This window comes from Mastacembelus armatus, chromosome 13 (assembly GCF_900324485.2).
Source record: "Mastacembelus armatus chromosome 13, fMasArm1.2, whole genome shotgun sequence".
Classification (NCBI taxonomy): Eukaryota; Metazoa; Chordata; class Actinopteri; order Synbranchiformes; family Mastacembelidae; genus Mastacembelus; species Mastacembelus armatus.
Genome location: NC_046645.1, coordinates 8,147,790 through 8,168,375, shown reverse-complemented (window position 1 = coordinate 8,168,375; position 20,586 = coordinate 8,147,790). Strand labels below are relative to the sequence as shown.

The 20,586-nt window shown below is 40.0% G+C and overlaps 1 protein-coding gene across 1 annotated transcript; it reads left to right on the top strand.

Annotated features, from left to right (window-relative positions):
- Positions 1-1,178: 1,178 nt before the first annotated feature.
- Positions 1,179-19,646, top strand: cpda (carboxypeptidase D, a). The gene is made up of 21 exons (XM_026321661.2): positions 1,179-1,947; positions 3,225-3,472; positions 7,676-7,818; positions 8,000-8,169; positions 8,932-9,353; positions 9,504-9,695; positions 10,231-10,398; positions 10,622-10,731; positions 10,899-11,001; positions 11,305-11,447; positions 11,539-11,708; positions 11,849-12,148; positions 12,252-12,447; positions 12,684-12,819; positions 13,012-13,158; positions 13,832-13,930; positions 14,021-14,085; positions 14,307-14,438; positions 14,695-14,880; positions 16,901-17,003; positions 17,582-19,646. Exons 1-21 carry the CDS (start codon positions 1,322-1,324, stop codon positions 17,806-17,808), a joined length of 4,086 nt encoding a protein of 1,361 aa, XP_026177446.1. The 5' UTR covers positions 1,179-1,321; the 3' UTR covers positions 17,809-19,646.
- Positions 19,647-20,586: the final 940 nt, after the last annotated feature.

Sequence of the window (20,586 nt, the reverse complement as noted above, 5' to 3'; positions counted from 1 at the left end):
AAGAAAAGACAAAGAGCCACTGAAGAGAAGTCCCTGACTGCTGCCCCACTGAGAGACGAAGTTTAAAGGCCTCATGGCGGCAGCAGGGAGGTGATGTCATTGCTCCTTATATTTATGGGTAAACATGGTGCTAACAGTGATCAATAAAGAAGGAATGTGCAACTTAAAAAGACAGAAATATAAGAGTCTGCTGCTAACCACCATGAGCTCAGTTGTGCTTTATTTTTTTCTTCTATGCTGATTTATGTTGCAATACATTCACTGTACACAACAGCGTCTCCATTTAACTGGGACCTTTACCAACCAAGAGTCGCTCTGTTGATTCACATAAACTGCTGTTTATCATAAAGTTCACATTAGGCATGCTACGAAATTGAGTAAACTAAAATCATTCTTCTATATTAATTGTACAAAGTATGTGCATTTTGAAAAATGAAAATGAGGCAAACATGAACACCAACATTATTTATGCAATGCAAAGGGTTAATTTTGGAAATCATGAGCAAGACTTTTTTTGTGATAATACATCCTGTTCTAAATCAATAACTAATGCAAAATATTGATAGGTTAGCTGTATTGAGGTTGCTCCACCCACTTACACAAGTGTAATGATAACAATTAAAGCATAACAGCATAGATGAGAAAACATTTTCACTTACATTCCTAATTATTTCAACAGGGAAAGACCAAATAGAAACATAGAATTGTTTTATAATTGTTTTATAACATAAAATTACAATCAATTACAATCACAATAATAGGGTTGTTGAATTTCTGATACTACACCAGTGATATTCTTCAAAAAGTTGAACTAAAATATTAATATGACACAGGAGGCTTCGTTTGTTCCTATTAAGGTCTCACTGTAAATAGTTTAATTGTTGACATGAAAGGGTTAGACATGTTCAGAGGAGGGACAGTGAGGTATGCTGGTGTTGGAGGTGTTAGAGCTGCCAGGAAGGAGGCCTAGAGGAAGACCAGAGAGAAGGTTCTTGGATGTAGTGAAGGAGGACATAAGTCGGTGTGGGTGAGGAGGAAACAGAGGATAGGGTTAAATGGAGGCAGATGATTCGTTGTGGTCACCCCTGAAGGGAGCAGCCGAAAGGAGAAGGTGACATTAAAGGGTTAAAAAGGTTAAACTCCACGGCCCACCTTAAAACGTGACGTCACGGTGAGGCTCCGCCCCTGTGAGGTTAGAGGAAATAGATGGAGCCAGGGAGGCCAGGCCGATTCTGACAAAAGACATAGCTGGTGTTGAAAGACAAGCACCCATAAAACCTTTGTTTTCTCATTTGAGAGTCCGGATGGTGTATTCGTCAACATGGTCCACAGGTCGACGGTGCTGAAGCCACGGGTGTTACTTTTCGCCCTCCTGCTCCTTGCCTCCCTCGGTGACGCCAGGCTCCCGAGGACGCGGCGCCTCAGCGCCGACACCGTGGAAGAAACTTACGACAAATACTACAGCTATGTCGACCTGACCGCCCGTCTACAGTCCTTGGCCCAGAAATACTCCCACATAGCCAACGTGTCGAGCATAGGCAGGTCTGTGGAAGGCAGGGAGCTCTGGGTGGTGCGGGTCACCATAGACCCCAACGCGGACTCACCGGGGAAGCCTAAATTTAAGTACGTGGGGAACATGCACGGCGACGAAACCGTGTCCAGGCAGGTGCTGGTCTACCTTGTGGAGTACCTGCTGACTAAATATGGGGAGGACCCGCGCATTACTGAGCTGGTGAACACCACGGATATTTACATCATGCCCAGCATGAACCCCGACGGCTTTGAGAAGTCCAGGGAGGGGGACTGCAGTGGCGACAGCGGGGGTCGAAGTAATGCCAGAAATATGGACCTGAACAGAAGCTTTCCAGACCAGTATGACGGGACGACTGCCCGTCGAGAGGATATACCCGAGGTCATGGCTGTGATCAGATGGATCCAGGAGAAAAAGTGAGTTCACCAAAGTGTCTCAGCTTTTCAAAGATGTTCCATTTTCCTGGTGTTGAACAGGTTGGATGGAGACTTCACTGATCCCAAGCACCTTTTAGCTGATGTGTCTCTCACAGTGCAGGATGTGTCAAATGTCCCAGTCAATGGGAAGGCAGGTTTATTTATAGAGCACATTTTCACACAAAAGCTGTAAAAAGTGCTTTATATAATGTAAGAGATGAATGGAGACAAAAGAGACAGAACAGACAGATGCAAAAATAGTGGAAAACAAAAAATAACGTAAAAAAAAAACAAATGGTATAGTGTGTGAGACTTTTCTTTTGAGTAGAGCTGAACTGACAGAAAATGACTCAGCAGCTGTTTGGATGACGGATTTCTTCAATGCTTCTCAAGCAAATAAAAATAAATATAGTGTTGAGTATTTCTGGATTATACACTGGTGGTGTATAAATAACTATTTTCATCATTTTAGACTTCAGGAAATTGTGGGTGGTATTTTTTTTCAATACAAGGTTTTATTGTTCAAGAACATTTTGTACATCTAAATATTAATGGAATAATAAAAAAAATATTGGAGGGCATCCTGGTAGCTGAAAGGTTTTTTTTCTTTTTTTGTGTACCTGTCTTTATTCCTTTGTTACCTGTCTGCCTCTGTGCTATTAGCTAACCATTAAAGTCATTAAACGCCAAAACAAACTTAATTAAAGCATCGTCAGATTAATCAACAATAACCTGCTGCCTAATATTTGCCAATGAGTAACTAATTTCCCCCTTAGTCACATTATTTGTTGGGGCCTCTAGGTGTGACTCATAAAGCAAGCATGAACTCTTGTCCTGAGAAATCATAATGGATTTTTGTGTAAGGCTGAGGTTCTTTAGGAAGAGTAGACGTCATCCCTGCATGCACAGTTAACGTGGCCTTACCAGCTCTGGCTCCAAGCAAAATTGCAAACTTTCTTTCCAAGAAACGTCACATTTATTTGCACAATAGCCTGCAGCACAATAGTTTCCTTGTCTTTTCTTAAAGGTTTGTTTGACAGTATTTCAGGTAATTTCAATATGTTATGTGCTGATACACATTTATTCCTGAAGTTCAGATTGAGCCAAAAGACCTTTTAGCACTAACGTCACACTTTTAACTTTGGGGCCAATACCAACAGGAGCAACAACCAGTGATCAATAACCTGAAATGTACATATGGACATGTGACTTTTGCTTCAAGATAATGTGAACTGGTCTTTTAAGACCACTGCTAAAATGCAACATTGTCCCTCCAGATTCGTGCTGTCTGGGAACCTGCATGGCGGCACTGTTGTCGCCAGTTATCCTTTTGATGATTCGGCCTCTCACCAGCGGCAGGGCCGCTACAGCCCGTCAGAGGATGACACTCTGTTCCGCTACTTGGCCCTGGTGTATTCCCAGAACCACCCTGTGATGAAGACAGGACAACCCAACTGTCCCGATGCCCAGGAAGAAACTTTCAAAGACGGCATCACCAATGGGGCACAGTGGTATGATGTGTCTGGTAAGATGATCCAATTTTCAAAGCCCAGTTTAGTGATTGAGAATTCATTCATTTTTTTGTTGAATCTTGAGGTCAGTGTATAGTACTATAGTGTAGTATAAGAGAATGGTTTATCCAGTACTTTCTATTTGTAGTGAACAGCAGTTAAACCTCTTCAGGCTTACCTGTGTTGCTGCTTGATATCTTCTCATCTGAAAACAAAAATGCGCATATGTGAGAACAGTGAAATGTACAAGTTACCTCTTGTTTGTGTACATGACTGTAGTTCCCTTTACACTTGGTGTAGCACAGTTTAAGCTTTTGTTAAGGGTTGTTTGGCACAAGCACTAACATTTCAGATTTCTAAGCAGAATAGCTTAATTTTAGAACAGATCTTTAACTAGTTTACTTACCGGAGCAGCTTAAAGGCGGTTTCCCACAGTGTTGTTACCTCATTTACTAATAAAACAAAGCAAACTTCAGTGTTGCTGTGTGTACTGTTACACTATTAGACCTCTTACAGCTGCATTGTGTAACTTGTTAGATATAGTTTGAGTTAGCCTGTATACCAGAGAACTGAATTTACTGATGCTTCCAACACAACATTGGGAATGACCCAAAAATTATTTCAGGCTCATCTTTTTCTGTCATTGAAACACTGGATTGTGTGGCCTAGTTTGGGGTTTTTCATGCATCAAAACATGGAAAATTTGTAAATACTTTAGCTCAGCAGGCTATATCATTGGGTTTGTCTGCAAAAGCCTGCAATTACTGGTAGACCATAGACAGGTTTCTCATTGTATTGCACTCTTACTCTTAGGTGCATTCTGTGCACACTAGGGCCGATGGGGCCCTAATGCTACAGACAGCTCAGCTTATGTTGTTTCCCTACTTACTACGGTCCATTCAGTTCAGAAAGTCTACTCTGCGTCACCCAGGCAGAAACCTGATCGGCCTTGTAGTCTTTGTTTTGTTGTTTTGTCTGAGGGGTTGGCAGGTGGTGATGTAAGTCTCTGTAGCCTCAGGTTACCACATTTCTGTTCCTGCTGATATGTGTTGTTTCAAAATTCAGGAAAAGACAGTGTGTCTTCTAATTTGTGGTTTCCCATTGCATTGCCCATAATGTGTAAAACCACATGATTGTCTTTAATCAGTGTTTTTTCATCTTGGACCAGCCTTGGTCCAGTTAGTTTAGCTGATTAAAGTGTAGCTCTCCAGAGTAAGCAGCTCTTTGGCTCCTCTGTTATCTTTACTTCTCATTCAGATGTGTTATCTGTTTAGTGTGAACATTTTCGGATTTAAATGGTGACACCAGCCACTTCATGTGCTGGTATTTTATTCACCTTTATTATCTTACCAGATTTTGTAACATAGTTAAACTGATACCTATATCCAAAATAACAAAAATACTATTTGCTCCTGTTGCAGGTCACTTTAAGCTTGATCTTATGACATTATCTGTTTATCACCACAAGGAACTGGAGCAGTAAATCATTACCAAAGCCCTGGGCACAGACTCTTAAACAGCAAGACTTTGCTATTATCTTCGTAGGAGCACAGTGACAAAACCTGGATGTTTTTAGCTGGAAAGAATATATTTTCTTTTTTATTTCTCAAACAGCCAGTATGCAGACGGACAGACTAGGCTCATACAAGCAACAGGTGTTTAAAGCTCTCAGCAGCAGCGGGGTCTGCAACACTACCGAGTTTAAAACTGTTGAATAGACTATGCTGGTGCCTCACGTCTCAGTGGATGAAATATCACTGCTAAAACTGGGCTAATGACAGATAATGGAAACAGGGCATTGTGTGATATAATTCGTGATCCAGGCAAAGGGCCAGGACCAGGAGTCAGGCACAAGAGATTTTTGTGTGGCAGTCAGGACTTGAAATAATGATTCAGCATTACATGTTACCTTGATTCAAAATGTTTTCACACAGTGAAAGTCACATTCTCTTATACCAGGGAGGGTGTCCTTTACTTGTGAACTGTATTTGGTTTTTGATAAGCTTTAGCACATAACTAGAATATCTTGGTGTTGTAGAAAATAAATACTGTGTTCTATTTTACACGTTTTTTGACTTTGATGATACTTACTTTGTTTTCTAAACTGTTCAAAGTGTTTATGGGTCTTTTGTGAAAAGCTATAGGCATAGATTATTGTAAAACTGTATGTTTTGGAAGCTACATGTCATTCCCTTTTAAAAACAAGAGAGAATAAGGTCCAGAATATAATTTCCTTGCAGCTCTACTGCTGTGTTGATCTGAAGTCACTGGAAGTGTGTGAACATGCTGATCGTCATATGTTCATCCTGTGTCACTCTAACCTGCTGACAGTCTTTTGACAGTAACTTTCTTTTCCATCTCTTCCTTATAGTACCAGTTAAAAATAGGATACTCTTCTGTACTGCATTGTATCAACAAACCCCTAAAGTCACATTATATGACCCCTGTGCCTGGCACAGAAAGTTCAGCTGCTGGCTGACTTTGGCTTCTTTGTCTGGCCAGGGGTTTCCTGCTCAGTTCAGGGTGTGTCACTGAATCCGGTATGTAGACAGGATATTTAATGTACGTGCTGCCATAGTCTGTTTGCGTGTTTGCCATTTTCTGTCAGCGAATTGAGGATGTTTACTTTAAGTGGTTTGCTTCAAAGACAATAATAATTCAGTTTAAACAGTTTAAATAACAAAGTAACAGACAACGCCTAATGTCTTGTGATCGGAAAAGAGGATTTGATGTTGTCATGTTATGACCTAATGTTGATCTGGTTTTATTTGCTCATCATTAGCAGGAGAGATTGCTTTGGTTGACATGGCACCCTGCTGCCACAACAGGGGATAAAACCTCTAATGAATCACCCCAACACATCTCACTCATGTTCAAAATAAGCTCAGAAGGCTTGGTCCCCATTGTCCTGTGTTTGTGCCCACCTCTTCAGTAATGGTTTGGATCATTCTGCAGTATTCAGTGGGCCAGTGCACTTCCTGTAGTTCCTAAAAAAATAAGCATATTGGTTCTGTCAGACATGAATATGTGTCTGATACTTATCCAGTGAGCTGGTTAATTACATTTTCTAAAGTGGTTCTTTCCAGTGAAAGACCTGGCAGCCAGTGACCCTTGCCAAGCTTCAAACAGCTGAACAGCTGTCGCTTGACCGGAGATGACTCAGAAGATCTTGTGTTTGTGGTGTATATTTTGGTGCACCTCCTCTTAGAGCCAAGGCGTGTACCACATCACAGCTTTCAGCGCCCTTTAGTTTGCAATGAAAGAATTATAATTTTCTTGAATGCATTTTTTTCCAGTTTCCAAAATGATTCTCCGGAAGATCGCACTAGACGAACAGATCAGTGGTTTAAAAAAATGGCTAGAAGTATGGATGTCTAACAGTTTAAATGTAGTGTTAACAAACGTAGTAGTTTTCACATTGAGTTGTTCAGAAATAAAAAGGTATTTAATGAGATAGATTGCAAAAAGCTAAAAATGAATTGGGCTGCATTTAGAACTGTGTTGTCACAGTATTGTAGGTTCTGAATATTAGGTGTTTAGGGTGTGACTATTATTATTTACTGTAAATACATTTATATGTAGACTGGGAAAAATAGTCATATGTCAAAGTAGGTGCTTGTATGCGGCTCTGTTGTCTTTCACAGATGACTACAGCTTTTTTTCATTGTGTGGTGTGTAATTGAGACTGCTGGGAGGCTGGTTGCTCTGCTGAAGTTATTTATCAGTGTTTGGTGTGTGCGCTCTATTGCTTAAACTGTTGCAAAGTGGCAAACAGTGCCTGCTTTTATTGGGCTCCTGTGGCCACCCAGCAGGCATTCATGGCAACGCTCCAGCCGGCTGTCGTTCCAGAGGAATGGCCAGCTGAACGCCACTCGGGTCCCTTGCTGTTTGCGTTACAGGAAAGCTGGGCTGGCTTGGTAAAGGGAAGATGTTATGGCTTTTTGCCTCCTGAAACACAAAGTGGGGTGCTGAAGAGACACAGACAGACTCAAGCTTCTCCAAGTTTAATCAATTGGCTTGGCACCAATGGGGGGTGAAATTTAGTGAATTAGAGCAGCTTTCAGGATTTACTTTATGAGTACAGTTTTACATTTATTGTACACGTCAGGTTAATCTCAGAGTTTATACACATGCTTCTTTTTTATGTAGTATATAGTGTAATGTGTTCTGCCATTTACAGCATGGTTATTCTATGACATTTTTGCCTTGTTTTTCAGGGGGGATGCAGGACTACAATTACCTCTATGGAAATTGTCTCGAAATTACCATGGAGCTGAGCTGTTGTAAATATCCTCCTGCTGCCGAGCTTCGTAATGAGTGGGATCTGAACAGGGAATCCCTGTTGGCCTACATGGAACAGGTCGAGCTTACATCTTAAAAAGGATATTAATACATCATAATTTATAACAATTTATGTGCCTTTGCTTTTTAGGTTTATTTAAAATTATAGTAACACATTTGAAGCATGGCTGATACATTTAGCATAGCATTTGCCCAGTTGAAGATGTTTTTATAGTATTTACAATACTTTTGTCTTCCAGGTCCATATAGGCGTTCGTGGCTATGTGACAGAGGCCACCAGTGGCGCTGCCCTCACCAATGTCAGCATTATAGTGGCAGGCATTCGACACAACCTGACCACTGGAAAATATGGAGACTACTACCGCCTGCTTCTCCCAGGAACATACAATATCACAGCTGTGGCCCCAGGGTCCGTAATACTTTTCAACTTCCTTCAAATAGTATGTTTTTCAAAAGTTATGTAATAAAGGACAACATTTAAAAATGGTACATTATTGTCCAATTTCAGAATTCATTGCAAAGACTGACTGACTAGTGATGTCACTTCTGCACATCTGTCATAGGCAGCCTGGACTTTAGCATTGGTCCATTTGTGTGAGCTTTTCATGTCTAAATTAGTTGTTTAAACTACTAAAATAAACTTTTAAAAAGTTATTGTTTCACCAATCAATGTAAAACGTGTCACTTTTGGTTCCTATTGTACTGCAAAGTGCCTATTCCAAAGTACAAGATAAAAAAAGTCCCTCCTAAACAGCTTTCTAAGAACTGTTACAGTTCTCAATTCCTGTGGTGCGGACACACAACAAAGGGGAACTTCCTCCAAAGGTTCTAAGTAATATGAAAGTGCTCTTCCGTTCTGAAAATGCCTTTATTGCCTCTTGATAGTTGCCAGTTTAAAAGAAACAAAACAGAATCAGTAAAGCTTATTAAACATGTGTCAGATTTACCCTCAAGTGCTGCACTAAAGAGAAGCATAACATCAGTTACTTCCTGATTAGAGTTATAGATTAACTTTTTTGTATAAAAATCAATAAAAATTAGTTTAAAATATGACTTAGTGAATGACTTTCTGGTAGAGACATTAAATGGAAACTGCCTCATGGTACTTCCTGGTGATTTTAAGGTGGATTGGAAGTCCTCAAGCATGTGCTTTTTTTTTTTCTGCACATAGGTACATATCAATGACGTTCTACAGTGTCCAGGTCACAGAAGGGGAAGCCACAGAACTGAACTTTACTTTGGCACCTGTGCCCAGTGCAGCTACAGGTCACAACACGCCTACATTCTCCACACCATCTACAACCAGTAATCCACTCATCACCACCACCACCAGCAGCTCTCCTGACTCCAGCCAGACCAGAATGGTTCCTTCCACAGGAAACAAGAATAGCCCTCCTTTGCTTCCACCAGAAGACCAGGCAATCCAACCACAGGAGTTTCGCCACCACAACTATGCAGACATGGAGCTGTTCTTACGCAACTACAACAGCGAGTTCCCATCTATTGCTCATCTTTACTCTATTGGCCGCTCTGTAGAAGACCGTGAGCTCTATGTGATGGCCATTTCAGGCAACCCCACTGTTCATGACCATGGTACGACTTATGGGTCATGTAATCGCTTTTTTTACATGAAATTAAGACTATAGCTTTAAATGTTCCTAATGATAATGTGTAGATTCTTTGTTAATGTTATCTGTTGATATAAGTTTTCATTTTGCCTGTCACTCTCTGTTTCCATGCCAGGTGAGCCAGAGTTTAAGTATGTGGCCAACATGCACGGTAATGAGGTGGTGGGCCGAGAGTTGTTGCTCAATCTCATTGAGTACCTGTGCCGTAACTATGGTACTGACCCAGAGGTCACTCAGTTGATCAACAACACCCGCATTCACATCATGCCCTCTATGAACCCTGATGGATATGAAGCGGCCATTGAAGGTAAGAGAAAAGGACATAGGCATGTGCAAAGCTGTGCTTATATAGGTAACAATAAAGTTACACTAACTGCATGTCATGAAATTCAGACTTCATGATAACTAGAGTATTTTGGTGTACAGGTTACACAGATGTTTTGCTTTGGAGCAGTGGTGTAATGTTACTGGACTTTTACAGGATCATTTGACTGACATTGTTTTAGTGTGTGGTGCCAACTGCTATCACATTTGACTGATGTAAATGAAACAGGGTTTGCAAAGTGACCAGATCACATTCATATGCAGATGTAGTGTTGCGTGAATATTATTACATGGTCATCTCTGTGCATGAAGTGTTTTAGATTTACGAAATAGACCATCAGCATTTCACAAACCGCTTCCTCTGTTTGCCAGTGTGCTTATTTGATCGCTGCATTTGATGTGTAACAGGAAGTTCAGAGGAGGTGGGACTAAGGGAGGTGTATGTCTTCAATGAGGAACATTCTGTGGTTACACACAACATTGTAGGTGTCTCATGACTATTACTTATTTCCTTACAGGTGATGTAAGAAGCTATAAAGGGCGCAACAACAGTAACAATTTTGACCTGAACCGCAACTTTCCCGACCAGTTTTTCACCATCACAGAGCCCAGACAGCCAGAGACTATAGCTGTGATGAACTGGCTGAAGAGCATCCCCTTTGTCCTGTCAGCCAACCTCCATGGAGGCATGTTCTTATTTTGAGCTTTTAGTGCCAAAGATGGTAGTTTTTCAGTATCCCAACCACCATTTGATAGTGATAATCCTGTTTACAAATTGAAAAATTGTGTTATTACATGTTTTGCAAACTAGTTATTTAAGTAGCATAATTTAAATTCCACCGTTTATTATGACTTGTCAGTCATTGATATTGATGTTTATTTTATTTATCTATGTGTTGTGGGGTTCAGGTTCCTTGGTGGTCAACTATCCCTATGATGATGACAAAGAAGGGACTATTCAGTACAGCCAGTCACCTGACGACAAAGTCTTTCAGCAGGTCTCTAGAGCCTACTCGCAGGTAAATGGATTCATTTTAGCTGGGATAATGTCTGCTTCTGGATTCATGTTGTAATTGAAAACAAAATCTGGTGTTGGAGCATTGATTGGAGAGAGACAAGCTTGGAAAACTTGACTACAACAGTATTCATTGTTGAGTTCTGACTTGTGTGTTTTTTGTATGTGCAGGAGAATCCTCTGATGCACAATGGCCACCCTTGTGAGGACCTGTACCCTGATGAATATTTTGTTGATGGCGTCACTAATGGCGCCAACTGGTACAATGTTCCTGGTAATCACATCTCTCATTCATCTATTCATTTTTTTGCACAGGGACTGTTTTGTCAGTTCACTTTTTTTTTTTTTTCCATTTTAAGAAAGTTAATTTAAGTCGGTTTGACTGCAAGAGGTATATTCAGTCAGTGCATATGTCTGTACAGTTAACTGTGATACACATAGTACTGCATCTGTTTCTACTGATGATGCATTATTTTTTACAGACTAAAACATTTTTTTTGGTAGAAACTATAATCAGTTAAACCTAATAATGGCTTTCAAGTTTGAGATGAAATTAAAAAGAACAGTTTCTCTTTAGGTGGCATGCAGGACTGGAACTACTTAAACACCAACTGTTTTGAGGTGACCATTGAGTTGGGTTGTGTCAAGTACCCTATGGCCAAGGACCTGCCAAAATATTGGGAACAAAATCGAAGAGCCTTGCTTCAGTTTATACACCAGGTAACAAACACAGATGTTAACATTACCTTGAGTCTTCTACTCACTACTCATATGCATTTACTCATGTGTATGTGGTTTTGTGTGTGTTTAGGTCCACACTGGAATAAAGGGCACAGTCTCTGACAGTAGGGACGGTACAGGAATTCCCAATGCTACAATTAGTGTAGTGGAGATAGATCACAACATCTCCACAGCTCATACTGGAGACTACTGGAGATTGCTGGTCCCTGACACTTACACTATCACAGCCTCTGCCCATGGGTAAGATACCAATATCAGCGAGAAGAACTGGAGATTAAGCAAATACAGTAAAGTCACTGAACAAAGGACTAGGTCTTTGTGTTATTACTTATCCTGATTTTCATTGCTCTTAACTTAAAATAATTTTTCCTTTTGTTCAGGTATATACCTGTGACAATCTACGCATCTGTCTCAAAGGACAGAGTGGAGGTGGTGGACTTCAGACTGACACGTTTACACTCAGACCCTGGCCAGTCTCAAAAGGGTCCCCAACCCACACAAAATCCATCTGAGAAGGAGTTTCAGAGCTTGATCAAGGACCTCTCTCTAGGCCCGGGTTTGGAGCAGTTGGTCAAGAGCACAGCCACAGAGAACAGTTTCCGCTACCGACGCTACAAAGAGCTGTCTGCATTTCTGAGAGGCCTCACTCTTAACTTTCCCAAAATTACATCTTTACACACGTAGGAAAGCTTTATCTTCCCCCAACACCTTAATTTGAACCAAACTATATCATTTCCCTTTAATGGTACATCATATCTCTGTATTGGTCTCTTATGTTTCCAGTTTAGGCCAAAGTGTAGAGTTTCGAACCATATGGGCTTTGGAAATCTCCAACAAACCCAGAGAAGCTGAATCATCTGAACCCAAAATCCGTTTTGTAGCAGGGATTCATGGTAATGCTCCAGTGGGTACAGAGCTCCTGCTGGAGTTCGCTGCCTTCCTGTGTATCAACTACGGCAAGAACCCAGTCATCACCAGAGTAAGTTTTGGAGCTAATCATGTATAGTGTTTAATATCAGCTGAGTTGCACATGCAGCCACTTGTACCTTTTTAAAAACTTACATTTGATTACACTGAAATATACTAAATGCTGTTTTTATACAAACTGAGGAATCTACAGTGTAGAGATTGTGTTTGGATTAATGAACTGTCATTTTGTTATAACACTAAACAAACTGGTCTAGTAAACTGTTCTTCTCCATTTCTCTACCCCAGCTGATCAATGAGACAAGGATTGTCATTGTACCCTCTATTAACCCAGATGGACGAGAACAAGCTGTTGAGAAGCAATGCACCTCAACCCAGGGCTTGACCAATGCTCATGGCAAAGATCTGGACACAGATTTCTTTGGTTAGTTGAACTGATTTTTTGTTTGTGTGTGTGTCCGCAACTGGCAAAGACAAAATAAGTGTTGTACATTCAAAGATTTGTAGTAAAGGTAAAAATAAATGTCATAGCTTGTAGTTACGTTTTCCATAAGAAGCTAATCATGCTCTAACAGCTCTGTTTCCTGTCCATCACGTTTGTCTCCTTATTTTTTAGGCAATGCATCACAGCGTGTAGCAGAGGCCCAACCAGAAACCAGAGCAATGATGGATTTAATTTTAGAGAAGGGCTACACACTGTCTGTAGCTCTGGATGGAGGCTCCCTTGTTGCTACCTACCCCTATGACAAACCTGTGCAAAGTGGTAAGACCACTATTTACTATTCCTATATAATAATATTCAATTTTGTGTGGAATCTTACTTGACATGTTATATCATTTTTAATAGTCAGTTACAGTAATTAAAAGTGCTTGACTGGGAAATTGTTTCATTTGTTGATTTTGGCTTAACAGGATCATATGTTTGTTCAGGGTCTATACTTCCAGAGCAAATCTTCTTCACAGATTTGTGTCCTCTTACTTTGTTTGTGCTGAGACTTGTTGTAAAATAATGCATTTTAAATAAAGTTGAACTGGAACCTTAACTTTAATCTGGAATAGATATTCATGGTCCACCCACAAAAGATAGTTTTAAGCTGATGTTTTGGATGACTACTTGTTTCTATGAACCCAACGTTCAGGCCAAATCCCCCAGAGCAAACATCGAAATCAAACTTACTTTTTTCACTTTTTGAGCACATTAGTGCTTCCAAGAAACTAAAGGACCTCCATGTGGACACATGAATGTTTTCTGTAGCACTACTGTTAACCCACCCTCAGAGTCTACAGAACTTGACAGGTTTTCCATCTGGAATTATAAAAATAACAGCGATTCACAAGTGCAGGACAAAGAATAGCCTTTTAAACATTGACTGCTCTTTAGTATCTCTAGATCTACCTCTGTGTGTTTATGTAATCATTTGTTTTTATCTCTCTAGTTGAAAATGAGGGTACATTGAAGTACTTGGCAGGTGTTTATGCCAACAACCATCCCAAAATGCACCTTGGAACCACTGCATGTTCAAGTAATGGGCAAAGTATGCAATTTAAGAATTCCTCTTGGTCCTGAATATCAATCATAAATAAAAAAAATGTTGGTTGACAGTTGGCACCTTTCTATTATTCAGTGGGCAACATTCCAGATGGCGTTATCAGAGCAGCAGAGAGACAAAGTCACATGGGGAGCATGAAGGTAAGTGCCACCCACCACCCCCATGGATGTGACAGCAAATGATGCACTGAGGCATCCATGCTGCCATTACATAGTACTTGAGTTTCATGAAGATATTACAGTGAACTATTTTCAAATCCTGAGTGATAATTTGGAAATATCTATCATGTCAAATAAGTAAAGCAAAGCCAGAAATGGACCTATGGCCCAGTCCTGTCTGATGTATTTTTGTGTCCTCCCAGGATTTCAGTGTGGACTTTGGCCACTGTCCAGAAATCACAGTGTATACTGGCTGCTGTCTGTTTCCTCCTGCTGAGCAGCTGGCCACACTCTGGGCTGAGAACAAGGCGGCTCTCCTAAGCATGTTATTGGAGGTATGGTATGAGATTTTATCAGCACGACATAGGGATGTGTAATTGACCTCTTTAACATTGCTATGTGTGGATTTTTAACAGTTGTGCAACTTTTTAACCAGCTTTTAGATGCTTTCATGAAATTATCATGTACTCTGGCTTTAAACACCCATTTTAAGATACAATTACACAAATGTCTTCAAAGCAAGAGTTTTTGTTTTTTAATTGACTATTGTGCTTTTCCCATCACTATACACTGTTAATTTTACATCCATAGGTCCATAAAGGGGTGCGTGGCGTGGTAAGGGACAGGAGTGGACAGCCTATTGTGGGGGCGATCGTTGTACTGAATGGGGGAGTGCGAGTCTTTTCTATGGAGGGTGGCTACTTCCATGCACTGCTGGCTCCTGGCAGTCACAGCATCGAAGCTGTTGCTGATGGTTACCAACAGCAACGCCAAGAGGTACGCAGTTGTATATGCACCTCATGTAGTACACAGGATAGGAATGCACTAACTTTCAGGAAAGTTGCCACATTAATATGAAAAGTTGCCTAAATAATAGTTTCTATTGGGTAATTAAATTGCCCTTAGTGCCCACGTAACTCAAGCTTCAGGAAAAACTGAAGTTCATATTATGCCTGGAAATTTTTCAAGATGTGACACCAGAAGCATTTAATGCAGATTCAAACTCAAAGAGGAGGCTTACAATGTCTGGTTTTGAGTATTGATTTTTATGGTTAAGTATTAGAAAGCAGAAATCAGCTGTGCTCTGTTTAACAGCTAAGCGTCACACACAGATGCTCTGTGCTACCTATTTTTAGTGGTTGACCAGCTTAACGAGTAATGTTATATACTAAGCACTTTGGACCTCAATTGAAAATGCAGCATTCACAGATTTGGGCTTCATAGGACCTGAATGACTTGATTTTTTTAACCTGTTTCTACAGAAGAACTTAATTGCAAAATGTCAGACATTTGAATTTTTTTCCAATAAAAATTGGAAATAGAAATATTACTACAACCACATTTCAGATGATACAAAACAAAATGTCTGAATTAGAGACATAAGTAGGAAAAACAAGTACATGTGAGAGTCTGTGGCAGATTATTACTTTGGTTCTCCTTTACTGTCTATATCTATGAAAGGTGTAGGGCGGAGCACACAAAATCTCTCCATCACCTCCACCTTTCCATGTGACTGTTCTGAAATGTGAAGTGTTGGATAGGCAAGTTCTCTAAACAGATGTTCCTTAATGTTACGCCCCAGTTCCAAACTGTAGGCTATGAGTGTCCCACAAGGATTAAAGAGCAGGGGATCCACTACTGAATGGTAGGTCTGCTGGTACTCTGGTACTGTGAAGCCGTGGATCAGGGGTCCTGGTTGACCATTTGGCATGCTGCTAGAGATCCTGTCCTCAACACCGGCTCTGCTGTTGTTGGGCAGTTCGAGATCTGGAAGAATGGCAGCGTTCCTTATATACCTGTCATCCAGGGGTTTCTGAGGGTCTGCTTCACTCTGCTCACTCACAAAGTCCAGTTCATGTCTTAGGTCCAAAGTGTATTTTCTCTTCTTAGTAGTCTCCCCATATTTCTTAGGGCATTGAATACTCTGCCTTAGGCCATAAGGACCCATCTCATATCTCTGGAAATCAAAGAGACATTATGTTTCACTGTCTGAAAACCTCTGGGTTCTTTGTGTCCTGCCGTTAAAAAAAAAAAAAACAACCAACACATGTTTATAATGAAAAAGGAAATGAATTTTGTGCACTTACTCTTTGGGTGTGTGTTCAGATCAAATTGCCAAATCAGGTCTGAAAGCACAGTTTGAAAGCCTTGTTTCCCAGCCTCTCAACCTACTCTTACCATTTTTCAAACTGTACTTGAATATTGACACTAAATACATTACAGACACTTTGCTTGCTATGGAGAGAAGTAAAGGCCATTACAAGAATCCAAGTTCACTTTTTGTCATTTACCCTTTCAGAAAATGGCTGAGTAAGTTTAGATCCAGTTGTAGGTGCACAACACAACCTGCCCCAGGTTGTACTAAACAGTCACACCTGTGGCTAAGACTTGCTAATTAGGTAATTACCAGCCCACTTGAGCAGTCAGCCATATGCTTGTTACTTCCCAGCCATGATGTACAAGACAGTGTGGTAAAACATTTTCTTCTTGTTACTGCTTTTTGAGCTACTTTTTAAGTTAGAAACAAACTAAAACGAATGAAGAACAATTCATTTTCCACTTTAATTATTTAAATTTCACATGCCACAGATGCAGAAAACCAGCTGATGTTTGTGAAAGTCTTCAAAGAAGTCCCTTGTTAACAATGGCCACAGCTTTTGGGATGGTTGTGTATTACCTTGACTGTAGCAGTTTTCACTTTATATTCAGAGGCTACCAGGCCCCAATAAAGTATAGTAAAAAAGGCAGCTTGCTTCAGGCATTTGGAATAATATTTTTCCTTATTGCTATGTTCAAGGTGATGGTGTCTTCATTTGAAGCTGCTATCTCGATCATCATTGAGTTGGACATGGATAACAGCATATTTGGCCTGCCCAGGGAGTTTGTGGTGGCCAGTGCTGGTATGTATCTCTTTAAAAAAAAAACAAAACAAAAAAAAACCTTTTGACTGAATATGCTATTTGACTTGTCCACATAAAGCCAAATTCTCTATCATGTCATTTTATATTGACTATTTTATCATACTGAAAAGGTGTTCCAACCTGTTAATATTTTGTTTTGAAAACCTGATATGTTACCTTGCTTTGTAGCACTTACAACACTACTCTTGGTAGTGACAGGTCTAAGAATCAAACATTTCTTTTGACTGGGTTTTGTCTGCATGTACTATATCTGTCACAGATCACTGGCACTCAGTAACTGCCTACCTTTTGTGACACTGTCTTTACAAGCTGTTTGAACTGGGAAGAAAAAGTTTCTACTCAGTTTCATTGTCGACACTGTATTGAGTTGTTTTTCTTTTTTTTTTCCACTGGGGTCTGTCTTTAGTTCTTGAGTACAGTCTTTAGTTTGCTTAATCATCAAAACAAAAACCTGTCTGCTCTGTGATGGACTCAGTCTTTTATGTTCTCTCACTTACAAACTGTGTATATACATGTATGCAGACATGCTAAGTCTTGTTTCTCTTTCCACTCTGCAGCAGCCTCCATGACTGCATTGGTGGTGACAGCGTGCATCATCTGGTGTGTGTGTGCAGCCAAGTCTAATCATCAGAAGGATGGCTTCCACCGTTTGAGACAGCATAGAGACGATTACGAGGATGAGATCCGGCTCACTTCTATGGGCTCCAAGAAGTCACTGCTTGCCCATGAGTTTCAGGATGAGAGTGAAAGTGAAGAGGAGACACTCTATGCCAACAAAATCTGAGAAACACTCTGCGAGTGTGGCTGTTGATTCAGTATTTTATTTTGATCTCCTCCTTAAATTAAACCCCTGGTCCAAGGAACAGGTTGAACAACAGCATAAGAGTGAAAAGACACTTTATTCCAATAGGTTCTGGCCACACAGTTGTTAGTGCTACTAAATGAATACTTCCCAACATCCTGCTGGAGTCAGGCCTGAAGAGCTTGCCGTTTTTGTGCTTGATCTTAACGGGCTCAACAAATGTAAAGAGGGGGAAGATGCTAAAGAGAGGCTGAAGAAACAGTCCGTCCACTGTTGCCTCTCATCCATCCTTACAGCAGGTTTTGAGTCTAACAGGCTTTGTTTTGTTTCCGATCCATTCAAGAGTGCTCTTTTAGACCACCACCTGACCAGCCAGACCAGACCAGGTCAAGCCGATAAGTCCAAAAAACTCCTGCTCTAGTGGTTGTGTATTGAACTTTAGGTTGAAGCGCTTCATCTCACACAACCATCTGAATGATGTCTGTCTTTACCATGCATTTACCATGCTTTAAGTTGAGAAGTTAGGAATTACATCTTTAACTTTTATCCAAGACAGCTTTGCCATGTGCGGCTTTGAGAGATTGGATATGTTACTGTGCCTTGGCTTCTGTAGTGTTTAGAGTGTGTGTGGGGTGTTGTATGAGACAGGAGGCAGCAACATAATGACTATAATAATTATTAGTCCATGTTGGATTTTAAGCCATTCTGTACTCAGGTGGTAGGATAAGAGAGAAATGAATAAAGGGCTGTAGTTTGTGCACAGGTTGGCTGACCAGGGTTCAGTGCTTTGGTATTTTTCTGGAGTTGTCTAAAGTCATTAGGAAAGTGAGCATTTCTAAACCTTTAAGGCATCAGGGAGAATCTGCTTGAATTAAACTCTTCCCAGTTAGTGCAGAGTTCTCTTTTGATGGAGGTTGTTTGCACTAAATGGAAAGCAAGGACCATTTTCTATTATCCTATATCATTGGCCAAGTAAAAATAAATTGTAATGATGGGACAAATGTGTATATATATATATATTTTTTCAGATTATTTTGTCTGCATGGAGAGTTACTGCTGCCTTTCATGCATGTTACATTGAGTCACTGCCCTGTTTGTGAAGGAAGTGCATTTTCACACTCTGTCACTACAAGGAATATCATTTTGTTTGCATCTTGAGTGTGTGCGTGTGTGTGTCTTTTTCCCACTAAACCTTGTTAAATACTGAAGGCAAGTATTGTCTGTCCCTTATTGATCAGTGTCTATTAATTAATATCCGAGCCACCTCAATAATACTTGAGGGTCCAATGCAAAGAAATAATTTTCTATACTTTTTGTAAAGGAGAGTATGGAGCTTAAGGCAGTCAACTGTCCGATGTGTTTGAAAGCCCAGAAAATACTTGATTTGAGCTTTATTTCATATGGAGAGATACTCATTCCTTGAGAATGTTGTCCAGAACATGGGAAATCATATGTTTTTGGTGGATAGCCTTAATGGCTTTAAAAAACAATGTAGTTTGGTGTGAAATGCAGGCTTTCTCATTTCCCTTTATATGGTTTTTGTGTGTAGATATGGAAGTTTCCTGGAGAGTTGCTGGAAAAAGACAATGAGACCTGTTGGTTATCCTGAGCTGGAACGTCATATGGTACAGAACTGAATTGAAAACAAATATTGTGAAATCAGACAAATTGCCAAACACCAAAGCTGTAGTTTTCATTATATCAGAAACCAATGTGTAACTACTTCTAAGTTTAGAGGTGTTGCAGTGCATTAGTAAAATGAGAGTTTTTAACTTAGAGGTGTTTTGTTTTTTTTTGTTTGTTTTTAATCACATACAGCATTTTGAAGGAAAACACACTTGGTCACTAAAGAATTTGCCCTGACTTCCAATTACTTTCAGAAGAGATTTTTCTTTCGTTTTACAAATGCAACTGTCATCAGTTAGATCAGTAAACCTGATATTTGTACAGAGAGACGGTGAATGTGTGTGTTTGGGTAATGCAGTGTTGGTGTAAAGATTTTATATAATCTGTAAATAATGCCAGTTGAGTGGGGAAAATAAGTGCAATTCATATTAACCATGAATCTACACGACAAAACATTTTGTAAGACCCATGACAAACTAACATGCATTAAAAACTCAAATACAATGAAATAAAATCTCTCACCTGTCATGCTTTTGTGTTGCATTGTGGGGTTTTTATTTGTGTGACACTTTGAAACCAATCAGACCAAGGTTCACTCAATGAATGGTGTATTTGAGAGTAAAGGATTTACTTCTTAAAAATTACACAATTCTTCAAATGAAGGAGGCTTAGTCTACTGTCTACTAATGGTTTGATCACTGTGGTTGAGGCCCAGTTAATGCACCACCTGATATGTAGCAAATTAAACTTCAGTTTCTCCTTAATTTACAATTATCAGAAATAACACTGAGGCAATAACAGAAGGGCAGGTAGATTTCTACTGTGGTCATAAATATCCTGTGTAAGGTTTAAGTTTGAAGTCCTTTATTTGCAAAATAGGTAATGGACCAATTGCAGCGTTGGTGAAGACACTGAACCTCAAACTGATGACTAATATGAGTGTGGGTGAAAAAGAGGTATCTCAAAACGTTTTGTCTGAGGATGTTTGTAATGTGGTACAGTATTGTAAAGTGCAATTTGTCTATGCAGGTGGACCACAGTCAGAGTTTTATAGTGGGTTATTGATATCAGTATTTTGGAAAATGAAAAAAAGGGCCACAGGTGAAAGCACAGGATTGAAGTCACAAGTAAAAC